The sequence below is a fragment of the Entelurus aequoreus genome, linkage group LG11 (genome assembly GCF_033978785.1).
Source record: "Entelurus aequoreus isolate RoL-2023_Sb linkage group LG11, RoL_Eaeq_v1.1, whole genome shotgun sequence".
Classification (NCBI taxonomy): domain Eukaryota; kingdom Metazoa; phylum Chordata; class Actinopteri; order Syngnathiformes; family Syngnathidae; genus Entelurus; species Entelurus aequoreus.
The window spans coordinates 851,324-877,518 of NC_084741.1; the positions used below are offsets into that span (position 1 = coordinate 851,324).

General features: G+C 42.2%; 1 protein-coding gene across 3 annotated transcripts in view; it reads right to left on the reverse strand.

The window, feature by feature from the left end:
* Window positions 1-26,195, reverse strand: part of LOC133659683 (cytochrome P450 11B, mitochondrial-like) — a 56,825-nt gene that overhangs the window by 15,848 nt on the left and 14,782 nt on the right. Inside the window, exons 4-7 of one of the 3 annotated variants that reach the window (XM_062062268.1) lie at window positions 22,552-22,755; window positions 22,317-22,486; window positions 22,087-22,253; window positions 17,363-17,441 (exon numbers count right to left, since the gene is read on the reverse strand). In XM_062062268.1, the coding sequence (XP_061918252.1) occupies window positions 17,363-17,441; window positions 22,087-22,253; window positions 22,317-22,486; window positions 22,552-22,755 (620 nt within the window). Of the gene's footprint in view, window positions 1-17,362; window positions 17,442-19,348; window positions 19,568-22,086; window positions 22,487-22,551; window positions 22,756-26,195 lie in introns of those variants that run through there. The other 2 variants (XM_062062269.1, XM_062062267.1) reach the window with 2 other exon arrangements.

The window sequence follows — 26,195 nt, forward strand, 5'->3', positions numbered from 1 at the left end:
CGCTCATGATGGATGATAACGCTCTTCATGGACGATATAGTTCATGATGAATGATAACGCTCATGATGGATAATAACGCTCTTCATGGACGATAACACTCTTCATGGACAATATAGTTCATGATGGATGATAACGCTCATCATGGACGATAACGCTCATCATAGACGATATCGTTCATGATGGACGATAACGCTCATGATGGACGATAACGCTCTTCATGGACGATATAGTTCATGATGGATGATAACGCTCATGATGGATGATAACGCTCTTCATGGACGATAACACTCTTCATGGACGATATAGTTCATGATGGATGATAACGCTCTTCATGGACGATAACACTCTTCATGGACGATATCGTTCATGATGGACGATAACGCTCATGATGGATGATAACGCTCTTCATGACGATATTGTTCATGATGGACCATAACGCTCATGATGGACGATAACGCTCTTCATGGACGATATAGTTCATGATGGATGATAACGCTCATGATGGATGATAACGCTCTTCATGGACGATATCGTTCATGATGGACCATAACGCTCATGTTGGACAAAAGCGCTCACGATGGACGATAATGCTCATCATAGACGATAACGCTCTTCATGGACGATATAGTTCATGATGGATGATAACGCTCATGATGGATGATAACGCTCTTCATGGACGATATCGTTCATGATGGACCATAACGCTCATGATGGACGATAACGCTCTTCATGGACGATATAGTTCATGATGGATGATAACGCTCATGATGGATGATAACACTTTTCATGGACGATATCGTTCATGATGGACCATAACGCTCATGATGGATGATAACGCTCACGATGGATGATAACGCTCATCATAGACGATAACGCTCTTAATGGACGATATAGTTCATGATGGATGATAACGCTCATGATGGATGATAACGCTCTTCATGGACGATAACACTCTTCATGGACGATATAGTTCATGATGGATGATAACGCTCATCATGGACGATATAGTTCATGATGGATGATAACGCTCATGATGGATGATAACACTTTTCATGGACGATATCGTTCATGATGGACCATAACGCTCATGATGGATGATAACGCTCACGATGGACGATAACGCTCATCATAGACGATAACGCTCTTAATGGACGATATAGTTCATGATGGATGATAACGCTCATGATGGATGATAACGCTCTTCATGGACGATAACACTCTTCATGGACGATATAGTTCATGATGGATGATAACGCTCATCATAGACGATAACACTCATCATAGACGATATCGTTCATGATGGACGATAACGCTCATGATGGACGATAACGCTCTTCATGGACGATATAGTTCATGATGGATGATAACGCTCATGATGGATGATAACACTCTTCATGGACGATATCGTTCATGATGGACCATAACGCTCATGATGGACGATAACGCTCTTCATGGACGATATAGTTCATGATGGATGATAACGCTCATCATGGACGATAACGCTCATCATAGACGATATCGTTCATGATGGACGATAACGCTCATGATGGACGATAACGCTCTTCATGGACGATTTAGTTCATGATGGACGATAACGCTCATGATGGATGATAACGCTCTTCATGGACGATATCGTTCATGATGGACCATAACGCTCATGTTGGACAAAAGCGCTCACGATGGACGATAACGCTCATCATAGACGATAACGCTCTTCATGGACGATATAGTTCATGATGGATGATAACGCTCATGATGGATGATAACGCTCTTCATGGACGATATCGTTCATGATGGACCATAACGCTCATGATGGACAATAACGCTCTTCATGGACGATATAGTTCATGATGGATGATAACGCTCATGATGGATGATAACACTTTTCATGGACGATATCGTTCATGATGGACCATAACGCTCATGATGGATGATAACGCTCACGATGGACGATAACGCTAATCATAGACGATAACGCTCTTAATGGACGATATAGTTCATGATGGATGATAACGCTCATGATGGATGATAACGCTCTTCATGGACGATAACACTCTTCATGGACGATATAGTTCATGATGGATGATAACGCTCATCATAGACGATAACACTCATCATAGACGATATCGTTCATGATGGACGATAACGCTCATGATGGACGATAACGCTCTTCATGGACGATATAGTTCATAATGGATGATAACGCTCATGATGGATGATAACACTCTTCATGGACGATATCGTTCATGATGGACCATAACGCTCATGATGGACGATAACGCTCTTCATGGACGATATAGTTCATGATGGATGATAATGCTCATCATGGACGATAACGCTCATCATAGACGATATCGTTCATGATGGACGATAACGCTCATGATGGACGATAACGCTCTTCATGGACGATTTAGTTCATGATGGACGATAACGCTCATGATGGATGATAACGCTCTTCATGGACGATATCGTTCATGATGGACCATAACGCTCATGTTGGACAAAAGCGCTCACGATGGACGATAACGCTCATCATAGACGATAACGCTCTTCATGGACGATATAGTTCATGATGGATGATAACGCTCATGATGGATGATAACGCTCTTCATGGACGATATCGTTCATGATGGACCATAACGCTCATGATGGACAATAACGCTCTTCATGGACGATATAGTTCATGATGGATGATAACGCTCATGATGGATGATAACACTTTTCATGGACGATATCGTTCATGATGGACCATAACGCTCATGATGGATGATAACGCTCACGATGGACGATAACGCTAATCATAGACGATAACGCTCTTAATGGACGATATAGTTCATGATGGATGATAACGCTCATGATGGATGATAACGCTCTTCATGGACGATATCGTTCATGATGGACCATAACGCTCATGATGGACAATAACGCTCTTCATGGACGATATCGTTCATGATGGACGATAACGCTCATGATGGATGATAACGCTCTTCATGGACGATATAGTTCATGATGGATGATAACGCTCATGATGGATGATTACACTTTTCATGGACGATATCGTTCATGATGGACCATAACGCTCATGATGGATGATAACGCTCACGATGGACGATAACGCTAATCATAGACGATAACGCTCTTAATGGACGATATAGTTCATGATGGATGATAACGCTCATGATGGATGATAACGCTCTTCATGGACGATAACACTCTTCATGGACGATATAGTTCATGATGGATGATAACGCTCATCATGGACGATAACGCTCATCATAGACGATATCGTTCATGATGGACGATAACGCTCACGATGGACGATAACGCTCTTCATGGACGATATAGTTCATGATGGATGATAACGCTCATGATGGATGATAACACTCTTCATGGACAATTTCGTTCATGATGGACCATAACGCTCATGATGGACGATAACGCTCTTCATGGACGATATAGTTCATGATGGATGATAACGCTCATGATGGATGATAACACTCTTCATGGACGATATCGTTCATGATGGACCATAACGCTCATGATGGACGATAACGCTCTTCATGGACGATATAGTTCATGATGGATGATAACGCTCATGATGGATGATAACGCTCATCATGGGCGATATCGTTCATGATGGATGATAACGCTCATGATGGATGATAACGCTTATGATGGACGATAACGCTCTTCATGGACGATATAGTTCATGATGGATGATAACGCTCATGATGGATGATAACGCTCTTCATGGACGATAACACTCTTCATGGACGATATAGTTCATGATGGATGATAATGCTCATCATGGACGATAACGCTCATCATAGACGATATCGTTCATGATGGACGATAACGCTCATGATGGACGATAACGCTCTTCATGGACGATATAGTTCATGATGGATGATAACGCTCATGATGGATGATAACACTCTTCATGGACGATATCGTTCATGATGGACCATAACGCTCATGATGGATGATAACGCTCACGATGGACGATAACGCTAATCATAGACGATAACGCTCTTAATGGACGATATAGTTCATGATGGATGATAACGCTCATGATGGATGATAACGCTCTTCATGGACGATAACACTCTTCATGGACGATATAGTTCATGATGGATGATAACGCTCATCATGGACGATAACGCTCATCATAGACGATATCGTTCATGATGGACGATAACGCTCACGATGGACGATAACGCTCTTCATGGACGATATAGTTCATGATGGATGATAACGCTCATGATGGATGATAACACTCTTCATGGACAATATCGTTCATGATGGACCATAACGCTCATGATGGACGATAACGCTCTTCATGGACGATATAGTTCATGATGGATGATAACGCTCATGATGGATGATAACACTCTTCATGGACGATATCGTTCATGATGGACCATAACGCTCATGATGGACGATAACGCTCTTCATGGACGATATAGTTCATGATGGATGATAACGCTCATGATGGATGATAACGCTCATCATGGGCGATATCGTTCATGATGGATGATAACGCTCATGATGGATGATAACGCTTATGATGGACGATAACGCTCTTCATGGACGATATAGTTCATGATGGATGATAACGCTCATGATGGATGATAACGCTCTTCATGGACGATAACACTCTTCATGGACGATATAGTTCATGATGGATGATAATGCTCATCATGGACGATAACGCTCATCATAGACGATATCGTTCATGATGGACGATAACGCTCATGATGGACGATAACGCTCTTCATGGACGATATAGTTCATGATGGATGATAACGCTCATGATGGATGATAACACTCTTCATGGACGATATCGTTCATGATGGACCATAACGCTCATGATGGATGATAACGCTCACGATGGACGATAACGCTAATCATAGACGATAACGCTCTTAATGGACGATATAGTTCATGATGGATGATAACGCTCATGATGGATGATAACGCTCTTCATGGACGATAACACTCTTCATGGACGATAACACTCTTCATGGACGATAACACTCTTCATGGACGATAACACTCTTCATGGACGATATAGTTCATGATGGATGATAACGCTGATCATAGACGATATCGTTCATGAAGGACGATAACGCTCATGATGGACGATAACGCTCTTCATGGACGATATAGTTCATGATGGATGATAACGCTCATGGTGGATGATAACACTCTTCATGGACGATATCGTTCATGATGGACGATAACGCTCATGATGGACGATAACGCTCTTCATGGACGATATAGTTCATGATGGATGATAACGCTCTTCATGGACGATATAGTTCATGATGGATGATAACGCTCATGATGGATGATAACGCTCTTCATGGACAATATCGTTCATGATGGATGATAACGCTCATGATGGATGATAACGCTCTTCATGGACGATATAGTTCATGATGGATGATAACGCTCATGATGGATGATAACGCTCTTCATGGACGATAACGCTCATGATGGACAATAACGCTCTTCATGGACGATATAGTTCATGATGGACGATAACGCTCATGATGGATGATAACGCTCTTCATGGACGATATAGTTCATGATGAATGATAACGCTCATGATGGATAATAACGCTCTTCATGGACGATAACACTCTTCATGGACAATATAGTTCATGATGGATGATAACGCTCATCATGGACGATAACGCTCATCATAGACGATATCGTTCATGATGGACGATAACGCTCATGATGGACGATAACGCTCTTCATGGACGATATAGTTCATGATGGATGATAACGCTCATGATGGATGATAACGCTCTTCATGGACGATAACACTCTTCATGGAGGATATAGTTCATGATGGATGATAACGCTCTTCATGGACGATAACACTCTTCATGGACGATATCGTTCATGATGGACGATAACGCTCATGATGGATGATAACGCTCTTCATGACGATATTGTTCATGATGGACCATAACGCTCATGATGGACGATAACGCTCTTCATGGACGATATAGTTCATGATGGATGATAACGCTCATGATGGATGATAACGCTCTTCATGGACGATATCGTTCATGATGGACCATAACGCTCATGTTGGACAAAAGCGCTCACGATGGACGATAATGCTCATCATAGACGATAACGCTCTTCATGGACGATATAGTTCATGATGGATGATAACGCTCATGATGGATGATAACGCTCTTCATGGACGATATCGTTCATGATGGACCATAACGCTCATGATGGACGATAACGCTCTTCATGGACGATATAGTTCATGATGGATGATAACGCTCATGATGGATGATAACACTTTTCATGGACGATATCGTTCATGATGGACCATAACGCTCATGATGGATGATAACGCTCACGATGGATGATAACGCTCATCATAGACGATAACGCTCTTAATGGACGATATAGTTCATGATGGATGATAACGCTCATGATGGATGATAACGCTCTTCATGGACGATAACACTCTTCATGGACGATATAGTTCATGATGGATGATAACGCTCATCATGGACGATATAGTTCATGATGGATGATAACGCTCATGATGGATGATAACACTTTTCATGGACGATATCGTTCATGATGGACCATAACGCTCATGATGGATGATAACGCTCACGATGGACGATAACGCTCATCATAGACGATAACGCTCTTAATGGACGATATAGTTCATGATGGATGATAACGCTCATGATGGATGATAACGCTCTTCATGGACGATAACACTCTTCATGGACGATATAGTTCATGATGGATGATAACGCTCATCATAGACGATAACACTCATCATAGACGATATCGTTCATGATGGACGATAACGCTCATGATGGACGATAACGCTCTTCATGGACGATATAGTTCATGATGGATGATAACGCTCATGATGGATGATAACACTCTTCATGGACGATATCGTTCATGATGGACCATAACGCTCATGATGGACGATAACGCTCTTCATGGACGATATAGTTCATGATGGATGATAACGCTCATCATGGACGATAACGCTCATCATAGACGATATCGTTCATGATGGACGATAACGCTCATGATGGACGATAACGCTCTTCATGGACGATTTAGTTCATGATGGACGATAACGCTCATGATGGATGATAACGCTCTTCATGGACGATATCGTTCATGATGGACCATAACGCTCATGTTGGACAAAAGCGCTCACGATGGACGATAACGCTCATCATAGACGATAACGCTCTTCATGGACGATATAGTTCATGATGGATGATAACGCTCATGATGGATGATAACGCTCTTCATGGACGATATCGTTCATGATGGACCATAACGCTCATGATGGACAATAACGCTCTTCATGGACGATATAGTTCATGATGGATGATAACGCTCATGATGGATGATAACACTTTTCATGGACGATATCGTTCATGATGGACCATAACGCTCATGATGGATGATAACGCTCACGATGGACGATAACGCTAATCATAGACGATAACGCTCTTAATGGACGATATAGTTCATGATGGATGATAACGCTCATGATGGATGATAACGCTCTTCATGGACGATAACACTCTTCATGGACGATATAGTTCATGATGGATGATAACGCTCATCATGGACGATAACGCTCATCATAGACGATATCGTTCATGATGGACGATAACGCTCACGATGGACGATAACGCTCTTCATGGACGATATAGTTCATGATGGATGATAACGCTCATGATGGATGATAACACTCTTCATGGACAATATCGTTCATGATGGACCATAACGCTCATGATGGACGATAACGCTCTTCATGGACGATATAGTTCATGATGGATGATAACGCTCATGATGGATGATAACACTCTTCATGGACGATATCGTTCATGATGGACCATAACGCTCATGATGGACGATAACGCTCTTCATGGACGATATAGTTCATGATGGATGATAACGCTCATGATGGATGATAACGCTCATCATGGGCGATATCGTTCATGATGGATGATAACGCTCATGATGGATGATAACGCTTATGATGGACGATAACGCTCTTCATGGACGATATAGTTCATGATGGATGATAACGCTCATGATGGATGATAACGCTCTTCATGGACGATAACACTCTTCATGGACGATATAGTTCATGATGGATGATAATGCTCATCATGGACGATAACGCTCATCATAGACGATATCGTTCATGATGGACGATAACGCTCATGATGGACGATAACGCTCTTCATGGACGATATAGTTCATGATGGATGATAACGCTCATGATGGATGATAACACTCTTCATGGACGATATCGTTCATGATAGACCATAACGCTCATGATGGATGATAACGCTCACGATGGACGATAACGCTAATCATAGACGATAACGCTCTTAATGGACGATATAGTTCATGATGGATGATAACGCTCATGATGGATGATAACGCTCTTCATGGACGATAACACTCTTCATGGACGATATAGTTCATGATGGATGATAACGCTCATCATGGACGATAACGCTCATCATAGACGATATCGTTCATGATGGACGATAACGCTCACGATGGACGATAACGCTCTTCATGGACGATATAGTTCATGATGGATGATAACGCTCATGATGGATGATAACACTCTTCATGGACAATATCGTTCATGATGGACCATAACGCTCATGATGGACGATAACGCTCTTCATGGACGATATAGTTCATGATGGATGATAACGCTCATGATGGATGATAACACTCTTCATGGACGATATCGTTCATGATGGACCATAACGCTCATGATGGACGATAACGCTCTTCATGGACGATATAGTTCATGATGGATGATAACGCTCATGATGGATGATAACGCTCATCATGGGCGATATCGTTCATGATGGATGATAACGCTCATGATGGATGATAACGCTTATGATGGACGATAACGCTCTTCATGGACGATATAGTTCATGATGGATGATAACGCTCATGATGGATGATAACGCTCTTCATGGACGATAACACTCTTCATGGACGATATAGTTCATGATGGATGATAATGCTCATCATGGACGATAACGCTCATCATAGACGATATCGTTCATGATGGACGATAACGCTCATGATGGACGATAACGCTCTTCATGGACGATATAGTTCATGATGGATGATAACGCTCATGATGGATGATAACACTCTTCATGGACGATATCGTTCATGATGGACCATAACGCTCATGATGGATGATAACGCTCACGATGGACGATAACGCTAATCATAGACGATAACGCTCTTAATGGACGATATAGTTCATGATGGATGATAACGCTCATGATGGATGATAACGCTCTTCATGGACGATAACACTCTTCATGGACGATATAGTTCATGATGGATGATAACGCTCATCATGGACGATAACGCTCATCATAGACGATATCGTTCATGATGGACGATAACGCTCACGATGGACGATAACGCTCTTCATGGACGATATAGTTCATGATGGATGATAACGCTCATGATGGATGATAACACTCTTCATGGACAATATCGTTCATGATGGACCATAACGCTCATGATGGACGATAACGCTCTTCATGGACGATATAGTTCATGATGGATGATAACGCTCATGATGGATGATAACACTCTTCATGGACGATATCGTTCATGATGGACCATAACGCTCATGATGGACGATAACGCTCTTCATGGACGATATAGTTCATGATGGATGATAACGCTCATGATGGATGATAACGCTCATCATGGGCGATATCGTTCATGATGGATGATAACGCTCATGATGGATGATAACGCTTATGATGGACGATAACGCTCTTCATGGACGATATAGTTCATGATGGATGATAACGCTCATGATGGATGATAACGCTCTTCATGGACGATAACACTCTTCATGGACGATATAGTTCATGATGGATGATAATGCTCATCATGGACGATAACGCTCATCATAGACGATATCGTTCATGATGGACGATAACGCTCATGATGGACGATAACGCTCTTCATGGACGATATAGTTCATGATGGATGATAACGCTCATGATGGATGATAACACTCTTCATGGACGATATCGTTCATGATGGACCATAACGCTCATGATGGACGATAACGCTCTTCATGGACAATATAGTTTATGATGGATGATAACGCTCATGATGGATGATAACGCTCTTCATGGACGATATCGTTCATGATGGACCATAACGCTCATGTTGGACAAAAGCGCTCACGATGGACGATAATGCTCATCATAGACGATAACGCTCTTCATGGACGATATAGTTCATGATGGATGATAACGCTCATGATGGATGATAACGCTCTTCATGGACGATATCGTTCATGATGGACCATAACGCTCATGATGGACGATAACGCTCTTCATGGACGATATAGTTCATGATGGATGATAACGCTCATGATGGATGATAACACTTTTCATGGACGATATCGTTCATGATGGACCATAACGCTCATGATGGATGATAACGCTCACGATGGATGATAACGCTCATCATAGACGATAACGCTCTTAATGGACGATATAGTTCATGATGGATGATAACGCTCATGATGGATGATAACGCTCTTCATGGACGATAACACTCTTCATGGACGATATAGTTCATGATGGATGATAACGCTCATCATGGACGATATAGTTCATGATGGATGATAACGCTCATGATGGATGATAACACTTTTCATGGACGATATCGTTCATGATGGACCATAACGCTCATGATGGATGATAACGCTCACGATGGACGATAACGCTCATCATAGACGATAACGCTCTTAATGGACGATATAGTTCATGATGGATGATAACGCTCATGATGGATGATAACGCTCTTCATGGACGATAACACTCTTCATGGACGATATAGTTCATGATGGATGATAACGCTCATCATAGACGATAACACTCATCATAGACGATATCGTTCATGATGGACGATAACGCTCATGATGGACGATAACGCTCTTCATGGACGATATAGTTCATGATGGATGATAACGCTCATGATGGATGATAACACTCTTCATGGACGATATCGTTCATGATGGACCATAACGCTCATGATGGACGATAACGCTCTTCATGGACGATATAGTTCATGATGGATGATAACGCTCATCATGGACGATAACGCTCATCATAGACGATATCGTTCATGATGGACGATAACGCTCATGATGGACGATAACGCTCTTCATGGACGATTTAGTTCATGATGGACGATAACGCTCATGATGGATGATAACGCTCTTCATGGACGATATCGTTCATGATGGACCATAACGCTCATGTTGGACAAAAGCGCTCACGATGGACGATAACGCTCATCATAGACGATAACGCTCTTCATGGACGATATAGTTCATGATGGATGATAACGCTCATGATGGATGATAACGCTCTTCATGGACGATATCGTTCATGATGGACCATAACGCTCATGATGGACAATAACGCTCTTCATGGACGATATAGTTCATGATGGATGATAACGCTCATGATGGATGATTACACTTTTCATGGACGATATCGTTCATGATGGACCATAACGCTCATGATGGATGATAACGCTCACGATGGACGATAACGCTAATCATAGACGATAACGCTCTTAATGGACGATATAGTTCATGATGGATGATAACGCTCATGATGGATGATAACGCTCTTCATGGACGATAACACTCTTCATGGACGATATAGTTCATGATGGATGATAACGCTCATCATGGACGATAACGCTCATCATAGACGATATCGTTCATGATGGACGATAACGCTCACGATGGACGATAACGCTCTTCATGGACGATATAGTTCATGATGGATGATAACGCTCATGATGGATGATAACACTCTTCATGGACAATATCGTTCATGATGGACCATAACGCTCATGATGGACGATAACGCTCTTCATGGACGATATAGTTCATGATGGATGATAACGCTCATGATGGATGATAACACTCTTCATGGACGATATCGTTCATGATGGACCATAACGCTCATGATGGACGATAACGCTCTTCATGGACGATATAGTTCATGATGGATGATAACGCTCATGATGGATGATAACGCTCATCATGGGCGATATCGTTCATGATGGATGATAACGCTCATGATGGATGATAACGCTTATGATGGACGATAACGCTCTTCATGGACGATATAGTTCATGATGGATGATAACGCTCATGATGGATGATAACGCTCTTCATGGACGATAACACTCTTCATGGACGATATAGTTCATGATGGATGATAATGCTCATCATGGACGATAACGCTCATCATAGACGATATCGTTCATGATGGACGATAACGCTCATGATGGACGATAACGCTCTTCATGGACGATATAGTTCATGATGGATGATAACGCTCATGATGGATGATAACACTCTTCATGGACGATATCGTTCATGATGGACCATAACGCTCATGATGGACGATAACGCTCTTCATGGACAATATAGTTTATGATGGATGATAACGCTCATGATGGATGATAACGCTCTTCATGGACGATATCGTTCATGATGGACCATAACGCTCATGTTGGACAAAAGCGCTCACGATGGACGATAATGCTCATCATAGACGATAACGCTCTTCATGGACGATATAGTTCATGATGGATGATAACGCTCATGATGGATGATAACGCTCTTCATGGACGATATCGTTCATGATGGACCATAACGCTCATGATGGACGATAACGCTCTTCATGGACGATATAGTTCATGATGGATGATAACGCTCATGATGGATGATAACACTTTTCATGGACGATATCGTTCATGATGGACCATAACGCTCATGATGGATGATAACGCTCACGATGGATGATAACGCTCATCATAGACGATAACGCTCTTAATGGACGATATAGTTCATGATGGATGATAACGCTCATGATGGATGATAACGCTCTTCATGGACGATAACACTCTTCATGGACGATATAGTTCATGATGGATGATAACGCTCATCATGGACGATATAGTTCATGATGGATGATAACGCTCATGATGGATGATAACACTTTTCATGGACGATATCGTTCATGATGGACCATAACGCTCATGATGGATGATAACGCTCACGATGGACGATAACGCTCATCATAGACGATAACGCTCTTAATGGACGATATAGTTCATGATGGATGATAACGCTCATGATGGATGATAACGCTCTTCATGGACGATAACACTCTTCATGGACGATATAGTTCATGATGGATGATAACGCTCATCATAGACGATAACACTCATCATAGACGATATCGTTCATGATGGACGATAACGCTCATGATGGACGATAACGCTCTTCATGGACGATATAGTTCATGATGGATGATAACGCTCATGATGGATGATAACACTCTTCATGGACGATATCGTTCATGATGGACCATAACGCTCATGATGGACGATAACGCTCTTCATGGACGATATAGTTCATGATGGATGATAACGCTCATCATGGACGATAACGCTCATCATAGACGATATCGTTCATGATGGACGATAACGCTCATGATGGACGATAACGCTCTTCATGGACGATTTAGTTCATGATGGACGATAACGCTCATGATGGATGATAACGCTCTTCATGGACGATATCGTTCATGATGGACCATAACGCTCATGTTGGACAAAAGCGCTCACGATGGACGATAACGCTCATCATAGACGATAACGCTCTTCATGGACGATATAGTTCATGATGGATGATAACGCTCATGATGGATGATAACGCTCTTCATGGACGATATCGTTCATGATGGACCATAACGCTCATGATGGACAATAACGCTCTTCATGGACGATATAGTTCATGATGGATGATAACGCTCATGATGGATGATTACACTTTTCATGGACGATATCGTTCATGATGGACCATAACGCTCATGATGGATGATAACGCTCACGATGGACGATAACGCTAATCATAGACGATAACGCTCTTAATGGACGATATAGTTCATGATGGATGATAACGCTCATGATGGATGATAACGCTCTTCATGGACGATAACACTCTTCATGGACGATATAGTTCATGATGGATGATAACGCTCATCATGGACGATAACGCTCATCATAGACGATATCGTTCATGATGGACGATAACGCTCACGATGGACGATAACGCTCTTCATGGACGATATAGTTCATGATGGATGATAACGCTCATGATGGATGATAACACTCTTCATGGACAATATCGTTCATGATGGACCATAACGCTCATGATGGACGATAACGCTCTTCATGGACGATATAGTTCATGATGGATGATAACGCTCATGATGGATGATAACACTCTTCATGGACGATATCGTTCATGATGGACCATAACGCTCATGATGGACGATAACGCTCTTCATGGACGATATAGTTCATGATGGATGATAACGCTCATGATGGATGATAACGCTCATCATGGGCGATATCGTTCATGATGGATGATAACGCTCATGATGGATGATAACGCTTATGATGGACGATAACGCTCTTCATGGACGATATAGTTCATGATGGATGATAACGCTCATGATGGATGATAACGCTCTTCATGGACGATAACACTCTTCATGGACGATATAGTTCATGATGGATGATAATGCTCATCATGGACGATAACGCTCATCATAGACGATATCGTTCATGATGGACGATAACGCTCATGATGGACGATAACGCTCTTCATGGACGATATAGTTCATGATGGATGATAACGCTCATGATGGATGATAACACTCTTCATGGACGATATCGTTCATGATGGACCATAACGCTCATGATGGATGATAACGCTCACGATGGACGATAACGCTAATCATAGACGATAACGCTCTTAATGGACGATATAGTTCATGATGGATGATAACGCTCATGATGGATGATAACGCTCTTCATGGACGATAACACTCTTCATGGACGATATAGTTCATGATGGATGATAACGCTCATCATGGACGATAACGCTCATCATAGACGATATCGTTCATGATGGACGATAACGCTCACGATGGACGATAACGCTCTTCATGGACGATATAGTTCATGATGGATGATAACGCTCATGATGGATGATAACACTCTTCATGGACAATATCGTTCATGATGGACCATAACGCTCATGATGGACGATAACGCTCTTCATGGACGATATAGTTCATGATGGATGATAACGCTCATGATGGATGATAACACTCTTCATGGACGATATCGTTCATGATGGACCATAACGCTCATGATGGACGATAACGCTCTTCATGGACGATATAGTTCATGATGGATGATAACGCTCATGATGGATGATAACGCTCATCATGGGCGATATCGTTCATGATGGATGATAACGCTCATGATGGATGATAACGCTTATGATGGACGATAACGCTCTTCATGGACGATATAGTTCATGATGGATGATAACGCTCATGATGGATGATAACGCTCTTCATGGACGATAACACTCTTCATGGACGATATAGTTCATGATGGATGATAATGCTCATCATGGACGATAACGCTCATCATAGACGATATCGTTCATGATGGACGATAACGCTCATGATGGACGATAACGCTCTTCATGGACGATATAGTTCATGATGGATGATAACGCTCATGATGGATGATAACACTCTTCATGGACGATATCGTTCATGATGGACCATAACGCTCATGATGGATGATAACGCTCACGATGGACGATAACGCTAATCATAGACGATAACGCTCTTAATGGACGATATAGTTCATGATGGATGATAACGCTCATGATGGATGATAACGCTCTTCATGGACGATAACACTCTTCATGGACGATATAGTTCATGATGGATGATAACGCTCATCATGGACGATAACGCTCATCATAGACGATATCGTTCATGATGGACGATAACGCTCACGATGGACGATAACGCTCTTCATGGACGATATAGTTCATGATGGATGATAACGCTCATGATGGATGATAACACTCTTCATGGACAATATCGTTCATGATGGACCATAACGCTCATGATGGACGATAACGCTCTTCATGGACGATATAGTTCATGATGGATGATAACGCTCATGATGGATGATAACACTCTTCATGGACGATATCGTTCATGATGGACCATAACGCTCATGATGGACGATAACGCTCTTCATGGACGATATAGTTCATGATGGATGATAACGCTCATGATGGATGATAACGCTCATCATGGGCGATATCGTTCATGATGGATGATAACGCTCATGATGGATGATAACGCTTATGATGGACGATAACGCTCTTCATGGACGATATAGTTCATGATGGATGATAACGCTCATGATGGATGATAACGCTCTTCATGGACGATAACACTCTTCATGGACGATATAGTTCATGATGGATGATAATGCTCATCATGGACGATAACGCTCATCATAGACGATATCGTTCATGATGGACGATAACGCTCATGATGGACGATAACGCTCTTCATGGACGATATAGTTCATGATGGATGATAACGCTCATGATGGATGATAACACTCTTCATGGACGATATCGTTCATGATGGACCATAACGCTCATGATGGACGATAACGCTCTTCATGGACAATATAGTTTATGATGGATGATAACGCTCATGATGGATGATAACGCTCTTCATGGACGATATCGTTCATGATGGACCATAACGCTCATGTTGGACAATAGCGCTCATGATGGACGATAATGCTCTTCATAGACGACAACATGCATGATAGACGTTACCGCTCATGCGGGACGATACCGCTCATGTGGGACGATACCACTCATGATGGACGATACCGTTCATGATGGACGATACTGCTCATGATGGATGATATCGCTCAAGATGGACAATATCGTTCATGATGATACGATATTACTCATGATGGACGATATCGCTCATGATGGAAAATATCGCTCATGATGGACAATATCGCTCATGATGGGTGATCATGCTCATGATGGACGATAACGCTCATGATGGACGATATCGCTCATGATGGACGATATCGTTCATGATGGACGATAATGCTCATGATGGATGATACTGCTCATGATGGAGGATACCGTTCATGATGGACGACACTGCTCATGATGGACGATAACGCTCATGATGGACGATACTGCTCATGATGGACGATTAACGCACATCATGGACGATAACTCTCATGATGGACGATACCGCCTATGATGGACGATACCGCTGATGATGGCATGTGTGCTGATGATACTCACCCCTGCTGGAACTTTGTAGTTGTGAAGAATGATATCTCTTACGGGATATCGCTGAACAGCGATGCCTACTGGATACAACCTGACACAACAATACACAACATTGAGGTTTTTATGAAGTGTGTACTATCTATATACTCCTTGTAGTACACACTGTATACTACTTCTATACTATTTTTAGTACACCCTGTATACTACTTCTATACTACTTATAGTACACACTGTATACTACTTCTATACTACTTATAGTACACCCTGTATACTACTTCTATACTACTTATAGTACACACTGTATACTACTTCTATACTACTTATAGTACACACTGTATACTACTTCTATACTACTTATAGTACACACTGTAAACTACTTCTATACTATTTATAGTACACACTGTATACTACTTCTATACTACTTATAGTACACACTGTATACTACTTCTATACTACTTATAGCACTGTATACTACTCTATTCTACTTATAGTACACACTGTTTACTACTTCTATACTACTTATAGTACACACTGTATACTACCTCTATACTACTTATAGTACACACTGTATACTACTTCTATACTACTTATAGCACTGTATACTACTTCGATACTACTTATAGTACACACTGTATACTACTTCTATACTACTTATAGTACACACTGTATACTACTTCTATACTACTTATAGTACACACTGTATACTACCTCTATACTACTTATAGTACACACTGTATACTACTTCTATACTACTTATAGCACTGCATACTACTTCTATACTACTTATAGTACACACTGTATACTACTTCTATACTACTTATAGCACACACTGTATACTACTTATATACTACTTATAGTACACACTGTATACTACTACTATATTACTTATAGCACTGTATAGTACTTCTATACTACTTATAGTACACACTGTATACTACTTCTATACTACTTATAGCACACACTGTATACTACTTCTATACTACTTATAGCACTGTATACTACTTCTATACTACTTATAGTACACACTGTAAACTACTTCTATACTACTTATAGTGCACACTGTATACTACTTCTATACTACTTATACTGTACACACTGTATACTACTTCTATACTACTTATAGTACACACTGTATACTACTTCTATACTACTTATAGTACACACTGTATACTACTTATATACTACTTATAGCACTGTATACTACTTTTATACTACTTATAGTACACACTGTATACTACTTCTATACTAATAGTACACACTGTATACTACTTCTATACTACTTATAGTACACACTGTAAACTACTTCTATACTACTTATAGTACACACTGTGTACTGCTTCTATACTACTTATAGTACACACTATATACTGCTTCTATACTACTTATAGTACTACACACTGTATACTGCTTCTATACTACTTATAGTACACACTGTATACTACCTCTATACTACTTATGGTACACACTGTATACTACTTCTATACTACTTATGGTACACACTGTATACTACTTCGATACTACTTATAGTACACACTGTATACTACTTCTATACTACTTATGGTACACACTGTATACTACTTCTATACTACTTATGGTACACACTGTATACTACTTCGATACTACTTATAGTACACACTGTATACTGCTTCTATACTACTTATAGTACACACTGTATACTACTTCTATACTACTTATAGTACACACTGTATACTACTTCTATACTACTTATGGTACACACTGTATACTACTTCTATACTACTTATAGTACACACTGTATACTACTTCTATACTACTTATAGTACACACTGTATACTACTCCTATACTACTTATAGTACACACTGTATACTACTTCTATACTACTTATAGTACACACTGTATACTACTCCTATACTACTTATAGTACACACTGTATACTACTCCTATACTACTTATAGTACACACTGTATACTACTTCTATACTACTTAGAGTACACACTGTATACTACTTCTATACTACTTATACTGTACACACTTGTACAAGCAACATGGCGTGTACAAAACCTGATGTCATATTTCATTCAAGGCCAGAATCCAGGCAAGCACTGATCCAGGTCCTGATGCTGGTTCCCTCAGAGGAGGCAATCCCAGTCTTGAGGGTCTGATTGGCTGCTTCTGTCCTGTTGGTGTGGAGGAGGTATGCTGTGGTGAGTTGATGGCTTACCCCGCAGGATTGGCACCTACGGGACATAAGCTGTCCTGTGAGTTGTGGCCCCTGGTCAGACACAAGGTCATTGGGAACTCCCGAGCGAGTGAAGATGATCCATGAGTATTTGGCAGACTTTGGAAGTTTTGGCGTCTTTCAGGGCAAACATTTCTACAGACTTAATGTAGTAGTCCACCACCATTATCAGCACAGAGTTCCGGCTAATACTACTGAGTCCACTCTGATCTTCTCAACTGAAGTTATCATTGGGGTTTTTGTCTTGTTGGCAAGTCCTGCATGCTTGGACATTGCTCCAAACAGCTTTCCCTTCTGTCAACCACTAGGCTATCTCCAGAAACCTCAAGAGAGTATTCATTCTCCAGTGTTGTCCTCCAAACGGACTGTTCTGGAAGTAGGCCAGGAACTGCGGCGCAAGAGCAACAGGCCCTACCGGCTGATAATTGAACCCACCATCCTTGGATGGTACTCCCCGGTACCACACTCCTTGCTGAAGCATCTTTCTTCCTTTGGGGAGAAATCTGAATTTTTCCCTTTCGGCATGACATACTTCCTGAGATGGGTCTTGAGGACCATCTGTGCTGTGGTCATGAACTCCAGGCCCATTAACAAGGTGGTCCTCTGCTATCATTTGAACCTTTTGGGTGCCGTGGAAGTCATGCAGGTTGAGGAGCAGGGTGGCTTTTCCAACCGCTTTGTTGACTTGCCCATTGACCATGACCAACTTTGGAATTCCGCTTGGCTCCAGAACCCCGCCTTCTTTCTTCACAGCCTTCCACAAGGAAGGACTCATCAGTGAGTAGACAGCTCACCGCGTCAACAGCTCCAGCCATCAGCTCGGTGATGTTGGCCTTGAGGTCCTGAGACCGCTGTCCTTTCTCCAGCAGTTGTCAGTTATTGGTCTCTTGTGGACCATCTTCTTTGGAGCCGTGCAAGCTCATCGGAACCAGCTGAAGAGATTGTTCGGCCAGAGAGATCCGCCCCACTTTGACTCAGCCAGACTTTTTTGAGGGTTGCACTGCTGGACATGACTCCCATAGTCTTTAGTGTTGCTCCAATCATGTTCAACCAGGGAGCCCACCAACAACTGCTTAAATATATACCACCTGGTTATTTTTGGTGCGGGCTGCCAACCACTAACTCCTTGCAGGACCCTTTAGAACGGCATTGAGTGTTACCATCAACCCAGCATTACTCAAAAGGCAGAGTGCTAGGACGTTTCCACATTGTTCAACAAAGTCTGCGACATCGGAGGACCTTTTGGACTCTCCAAACTGGGGAAATTCCGTTCGGATAAGTGGTTTGGCGGTTACAGAATGCGTAACAGGGAAGTTGACATCCGTGTCAGGTGGATGGTGACTGGCTGGTACAGCGATTGCAGGGGTGAAGAAGCTAGCTGGTCGCCAAGACCGTCGGGTTCTAGCGAGAGCTTTTTTAGTTCCACCTTTCATCTCGTCGACACAGGCATGCTACGATAACTTGGCCGACACTCTACAACATGGTGTCCAGTCCTTTCACCGCTTCAGTCATCCTCCATTGCTGCCCTCGGTCCATTCTCCCGGTTGAGGGTGCTTTCCTAAGCCTCCTTGAATCTTTTCTCTTGAAGCTTCTGAAGTTACTCCAGGACTTGTTGCTCTTGCCTCAACACCATCCTCTTCCTCTGCTGCCGCATCCTGTCCAGGCTGGTCTGAAGCTAAAGATTCAAGTGAGCAAGAAACAGTACTTTGATTGGTCCTACTGGAGACATGGCAGAAGGGTTTAAGGGGCGAGTTGGGTCCTTGGCCGCCTCAGCGCCATGCTCCTCATCCATGAGCTAATTATGTTCATGATTTAAAAAAAAAGGGTGGAGTGCCATCTCCGGGTTAGGGAGGAGATCTTGCCCCAAGTGGAGGAGTTTTAGTACCTCTGAGTCTCGGTCATGAGTGAGGGAAGAGTAGATCGTGAGATCGACAGGCGGATCGGTACTGCGTCGTCAGTGATACGGACGGTGTATGGATCCGTTGTGGTGAAGAAGGAGCTGAGCCGGAAGGCAAAACTCTCAATTTACCGGTTGATCTACGTTCCCATCCTCACCTATGGTCATGAGCTTTGGGTTATGACCGAAAGGACAAGATCACGGGTACAAGCGGCCGAAATGAGTTTCCTCCGCCGGGTGGCGGGTCTCTCCCTTAGAGATAGGGTGAGAAGCTCTGTCATCCGGGATGAGCTCAAAGTAAAGCCGCTGCTCCTCCACATGGAGAGGAGCCAGATGAGGTGGTTCGGGCATCTGGTCAGGATGCCACCCGAACGCCTCCCTAGGTCTAACCGGTAGGGGGCCACGGGGAAGACCCAGGACATGCTGGGAAGACTATGTCTCCCGGCTGGTCTGGGAATGCCTCGGGATCCCCCGGGAGGAGCTGGACAAAGTGGCTGGGGAGAGTGAAGTCTGGGCTTCCCTGCTTAAGCTACTGCCCCTGCGACCCGACCTCGGATAAGCGGAGGAAGATGGATGATAAAAACTTCTGTACACAAAGTTAAGTCCCGTGTTTTGTGCACCTTAGAATCTCCTTCACGGTGCCTTTAAGCAGTGGCGCCCCCTGCAGGGCTTTTTGAGGATCACCGCCTGCTTGAGCCCACGACGCCTTCACCTGCTGCCTCACGCTGTCCTGCACGTCCGCGTTGCGACTCAACTCGAACAGAGCGAACTGCAGGGGGACCGCGGTCTGGGGACACGGCAACACAACATCAACACACACAAACACACACACACAGAGACCCACACTCACCGTGTCCACAGCTCCAGCCATCAGCTCAGTGATGTTGGCCTTGATGAGGTCCTGAGACAGCTGTCCTTTCTCCAGCAGTTGTCCCAGAACGCCGCTGTACCGGTCTGTCTTGGTCCCGGCGGCCATCTCGGAGGACAAGCGCCGGAAGCACCTCTGGATGCTGCTCTCGGCTGGAGGACCACAAGGTCAGTGACAGGGAGCAGACGTCCGTCCGTCCGTTCCTCCGACGCCGTACCTTGGCTGAAGATGTGGTCCCAGGCTGCGGCGTGCTGAGTCCACAGGGGGGCGCCCACGCGTTCCAGCAGGGAGGCGGGCAGGTAGAGGAGGGGCGGAGTCGTGGCCAACATTCTCTCCACCGCCACGATGAACTTCTCTGACTCCAGCGAGGGCGAGGAGGAGAAGAGGCCCACACGCTCGCCGTAGAGAACATGGCAGCTGGCTACACGGGGTCAGAGGTCAGGGGTGAAAGGTCAGATCACTTTCAACTCATTTCTTTCTTCTTCTTCTGGAGACCTGCATGACCTGTGACTTAGGACTTGGAAGTTTTCAATGTGGACTAGGACCTTTTCATTGTTGACCAGGACTTTTTCATTGTGGACTTGAACCTTTTGATTGTGGACTAAGACAATTTGATTGTGGACAAGGACCTTTTGATTGTGGACTAGGACTTAATCATTGTGGACTTGAACCTTATAATTGTGGATTTGAACCTTATAATTGGGGACTAAGACCTTTTGATTGTTGACTAGGACTTTTTCATTGTGGACTTGAACCCTTTGATTGTGGACTTGGACCTTTTCATTTTGGACTAGGACTTTTTGTTTGTTGACTAGGACTTTTTCATTGTAGTCTTGAACATTTTGATCGTGGACTAGGTCCGTTTGATTGTGGACTTGGATCTTTTTATTGTGGACTAAGTCATTTTGAGTATGGACTAGGTCCTTTTGATTGTGGACTATCACTTATTGATTGTGGACTAGGGCCTTTTCATTGTGGACTGGGTCCGTCTCATTGTGGACTTGGACCTTTTGATTATGGACTAAGTCCTTTTGATTTTGGGCTTGGACCATTTCAATGTGGAGTAAGTCCTTTTGAATGTGGACTAGGTCCTTTTTTATTGTGGACTATGTCTTATTGATTGTGGCCTGTGACCTTTTAATTATGAACTAGGAACCTTTCATTGTGAATTAGGTCCTTTTGATTGTAGACTAGGTCTTTTTGATTGTGGAATATGTACTTTCCAATGTGGACTAGGACCTTTTCATTGTTGACCAGGACTTTTTCATTGTGGACTTGAAGCTTTTGATTGTGGACTAAGACAATTTGATTGTGGACAAGGACCTTTTGATAGTGGACTAGGACTTAATCATTGTGGACTTGAACCTTATAATTGTGGATTTGAACCTTATAATTGGGGACTAAGACCTTTTGATTGTTGACTAGGACTTTTTCATTGTGGACTTGAACCCTTTGATTGTGGACTTGGACCTTTTCATTTTGGACTAGGACCTTTTGTTTGTTGACTAGGACTTTTTCATTGTAGTCTTGAACATTTTGATCGTGGACTAGGTCCATTTGATTGTGGACTTGAACCTCTTAATTGTGGACTTGGATCTTTTTATTGTGGACTAAGTCATTTTGAGTATGGACTAGGTCCTTTTGAATGTGGACTATCACTTATTGATTGTGGACTAGGGCCTTTTCATTGTGGACTGGGTCCGTCTCATTGTGGACTTGGACCTTTTGATTATGGACTAAGTCCTTTTGATTTTGGGCTTGGACCATTTCAATGTGGAGTAAGTCCTTTTGAATGTGGACTAGGTCCTTTTTTTATTGTGGACTATGTCTTATTGATTGTGTCCTGTGACCTTTTAATTATGAACTAGGAACCTTTCATTGTGAATTAGGTCCTTTTGATTGTAGACTAGGTCTTTTTGATTGTGGAATATGTACTTTCCAATGTGGACTAGGACCTTTTCATTGTTGACCAGGACTTTTTCATTGTCGACTTGAACCTTTTGATTGTGGACTAAGACAATTTGATTGTGGACAAGGACCTTTTGATTGTGGACTAGGACTTAATCAGTGTGGACTTGAACCTTATAATTGTGGATTTGAACCTTATAATTGGGGACTAAGACCTTTTGATTGTTGACTAGGACTTTTTCATTGTGGACTTGAACCCTTTGATTGTGGACTTGGACCTTTTCATTTTGGACTAGGACCTTTTGTTTGTTGACTAGGACTTTTTCATTGTAGTCTTGAACATTTTGATCGTGGACTAGGTCCGTTTGATTGTGGACTTGAACCTCTTAATTGTGGACTTGGATCTTTTTATTGTGGACTAAGTCATTTTGAGTATGGACTAGGTCCTTTTGAATGTGGACTATCACTTATTGATTGTGGACTAGGGCCTTTTCATTGTGGACTGGGTCCGTCTCATTGTGGACTTGGACCTTTTGATTATGGACTAAGTCCTTTTGATTTTGGGCTTGGACCATTTCAATGTGGAGTAAGTCCTTTTGAATGTGGACTAGGTCCTTTTTTATTGTGGACTATGTCTTATTGATTGTGGCCTGTGACCTTTTAATTATGAACTAGGAACCTTTCATTGTGAATTAGGTCCTTTTGATTGTAGACTAGGTCTTTTTGATTGTGGAATATGTACTTTCCAATGTGGACTAGGACCTTTTCATTGTTGACCAGGACTTTTTCATTGTGGACTTGAACCTTTTGATTGTGGACTAAGACAATTTGATTGTGGACAAGGACCTTTTGATTGTGGACTAGGACTTAATCATTGTGGACTTGAACCTTATAATTGTGGATTTGAACCTTATAATTGGGGACTAAGACCTTTTGATTGTTGACTAGGACTTTTTCATTGTGGACTTGAACCCTTTGATTGTGGACTTGGACCTTTTCATTTTGGACTAGGACCTTTTGTTTGTTGACTAGGACTTTTTCATTGTAGTCTTGAACATTTTGATCGTGGACTAGGTCCGTTTGATTGTGGACTTGAACCTCTTAATTGTGGACTTGGATCTTTTTATTGTGGACTAAGTCATTTTGAGTATGGACTAGGTCCTTTTGATTGTGGACTATCACTTATTGATTGTGGACTAGGGCCTTTTCATTGTGGACTGGGTCCGTCTCATTGTGGACTTGGACCTTTTGATTATGGACTAAGTCCTTTTGATTTTGGGCTTGGACCATTTCAATGTGGAGTAAGTCCTTTTGAATGTGGACTAGGTCCTTTTTTATTGTGGACTATGTCTTATTGATTGTGTCCTGTGACCTTTTAATTATGAACTAGGAACCTTTCATTGTGAATTAGGTCCTTTTGATTGTAGACTAGGTCTTTTTGATTGTGGAATATGTACTTTCCAATGTGGACTAAGACATTTTCATTGTGGACTATGTTTTATTGACTGTTGACTGAGACATTTTCATTGTGGACTTGGTAGTTTTGATCGTGGACTATGTCTTATTGATTGTGGACTAGTTCATTTTCGTTGTGGACTTTGACCTTTTCATTGTGGACTAGGCCTTTTTGATTTTGGACTAACTCTTTTTGATTGTGGACTAAGTCTTTTTCATGGTGAATTGTGAGTTTTTCATTGTGGGCTAGGCCCTTTTCATAGTGGACTGTGTGGCCTTTTAATTGTGGAGTAGGACCTTTTCATTGTGGACTAGGTCTTTTTGATTGTGAACTATGTTTTAGTGATTGTTGACTGAGATATGTTCATTGTGAATTAGGTTAGTTTGACTATGGACTATGTCTTATTAATTGTAGACTAGTTCATTGTGGACTTTGACCTTTTCATTGTGGACCATGTCTTATTGATTATTGACGGAGGTATTTTAATTATGGACTAG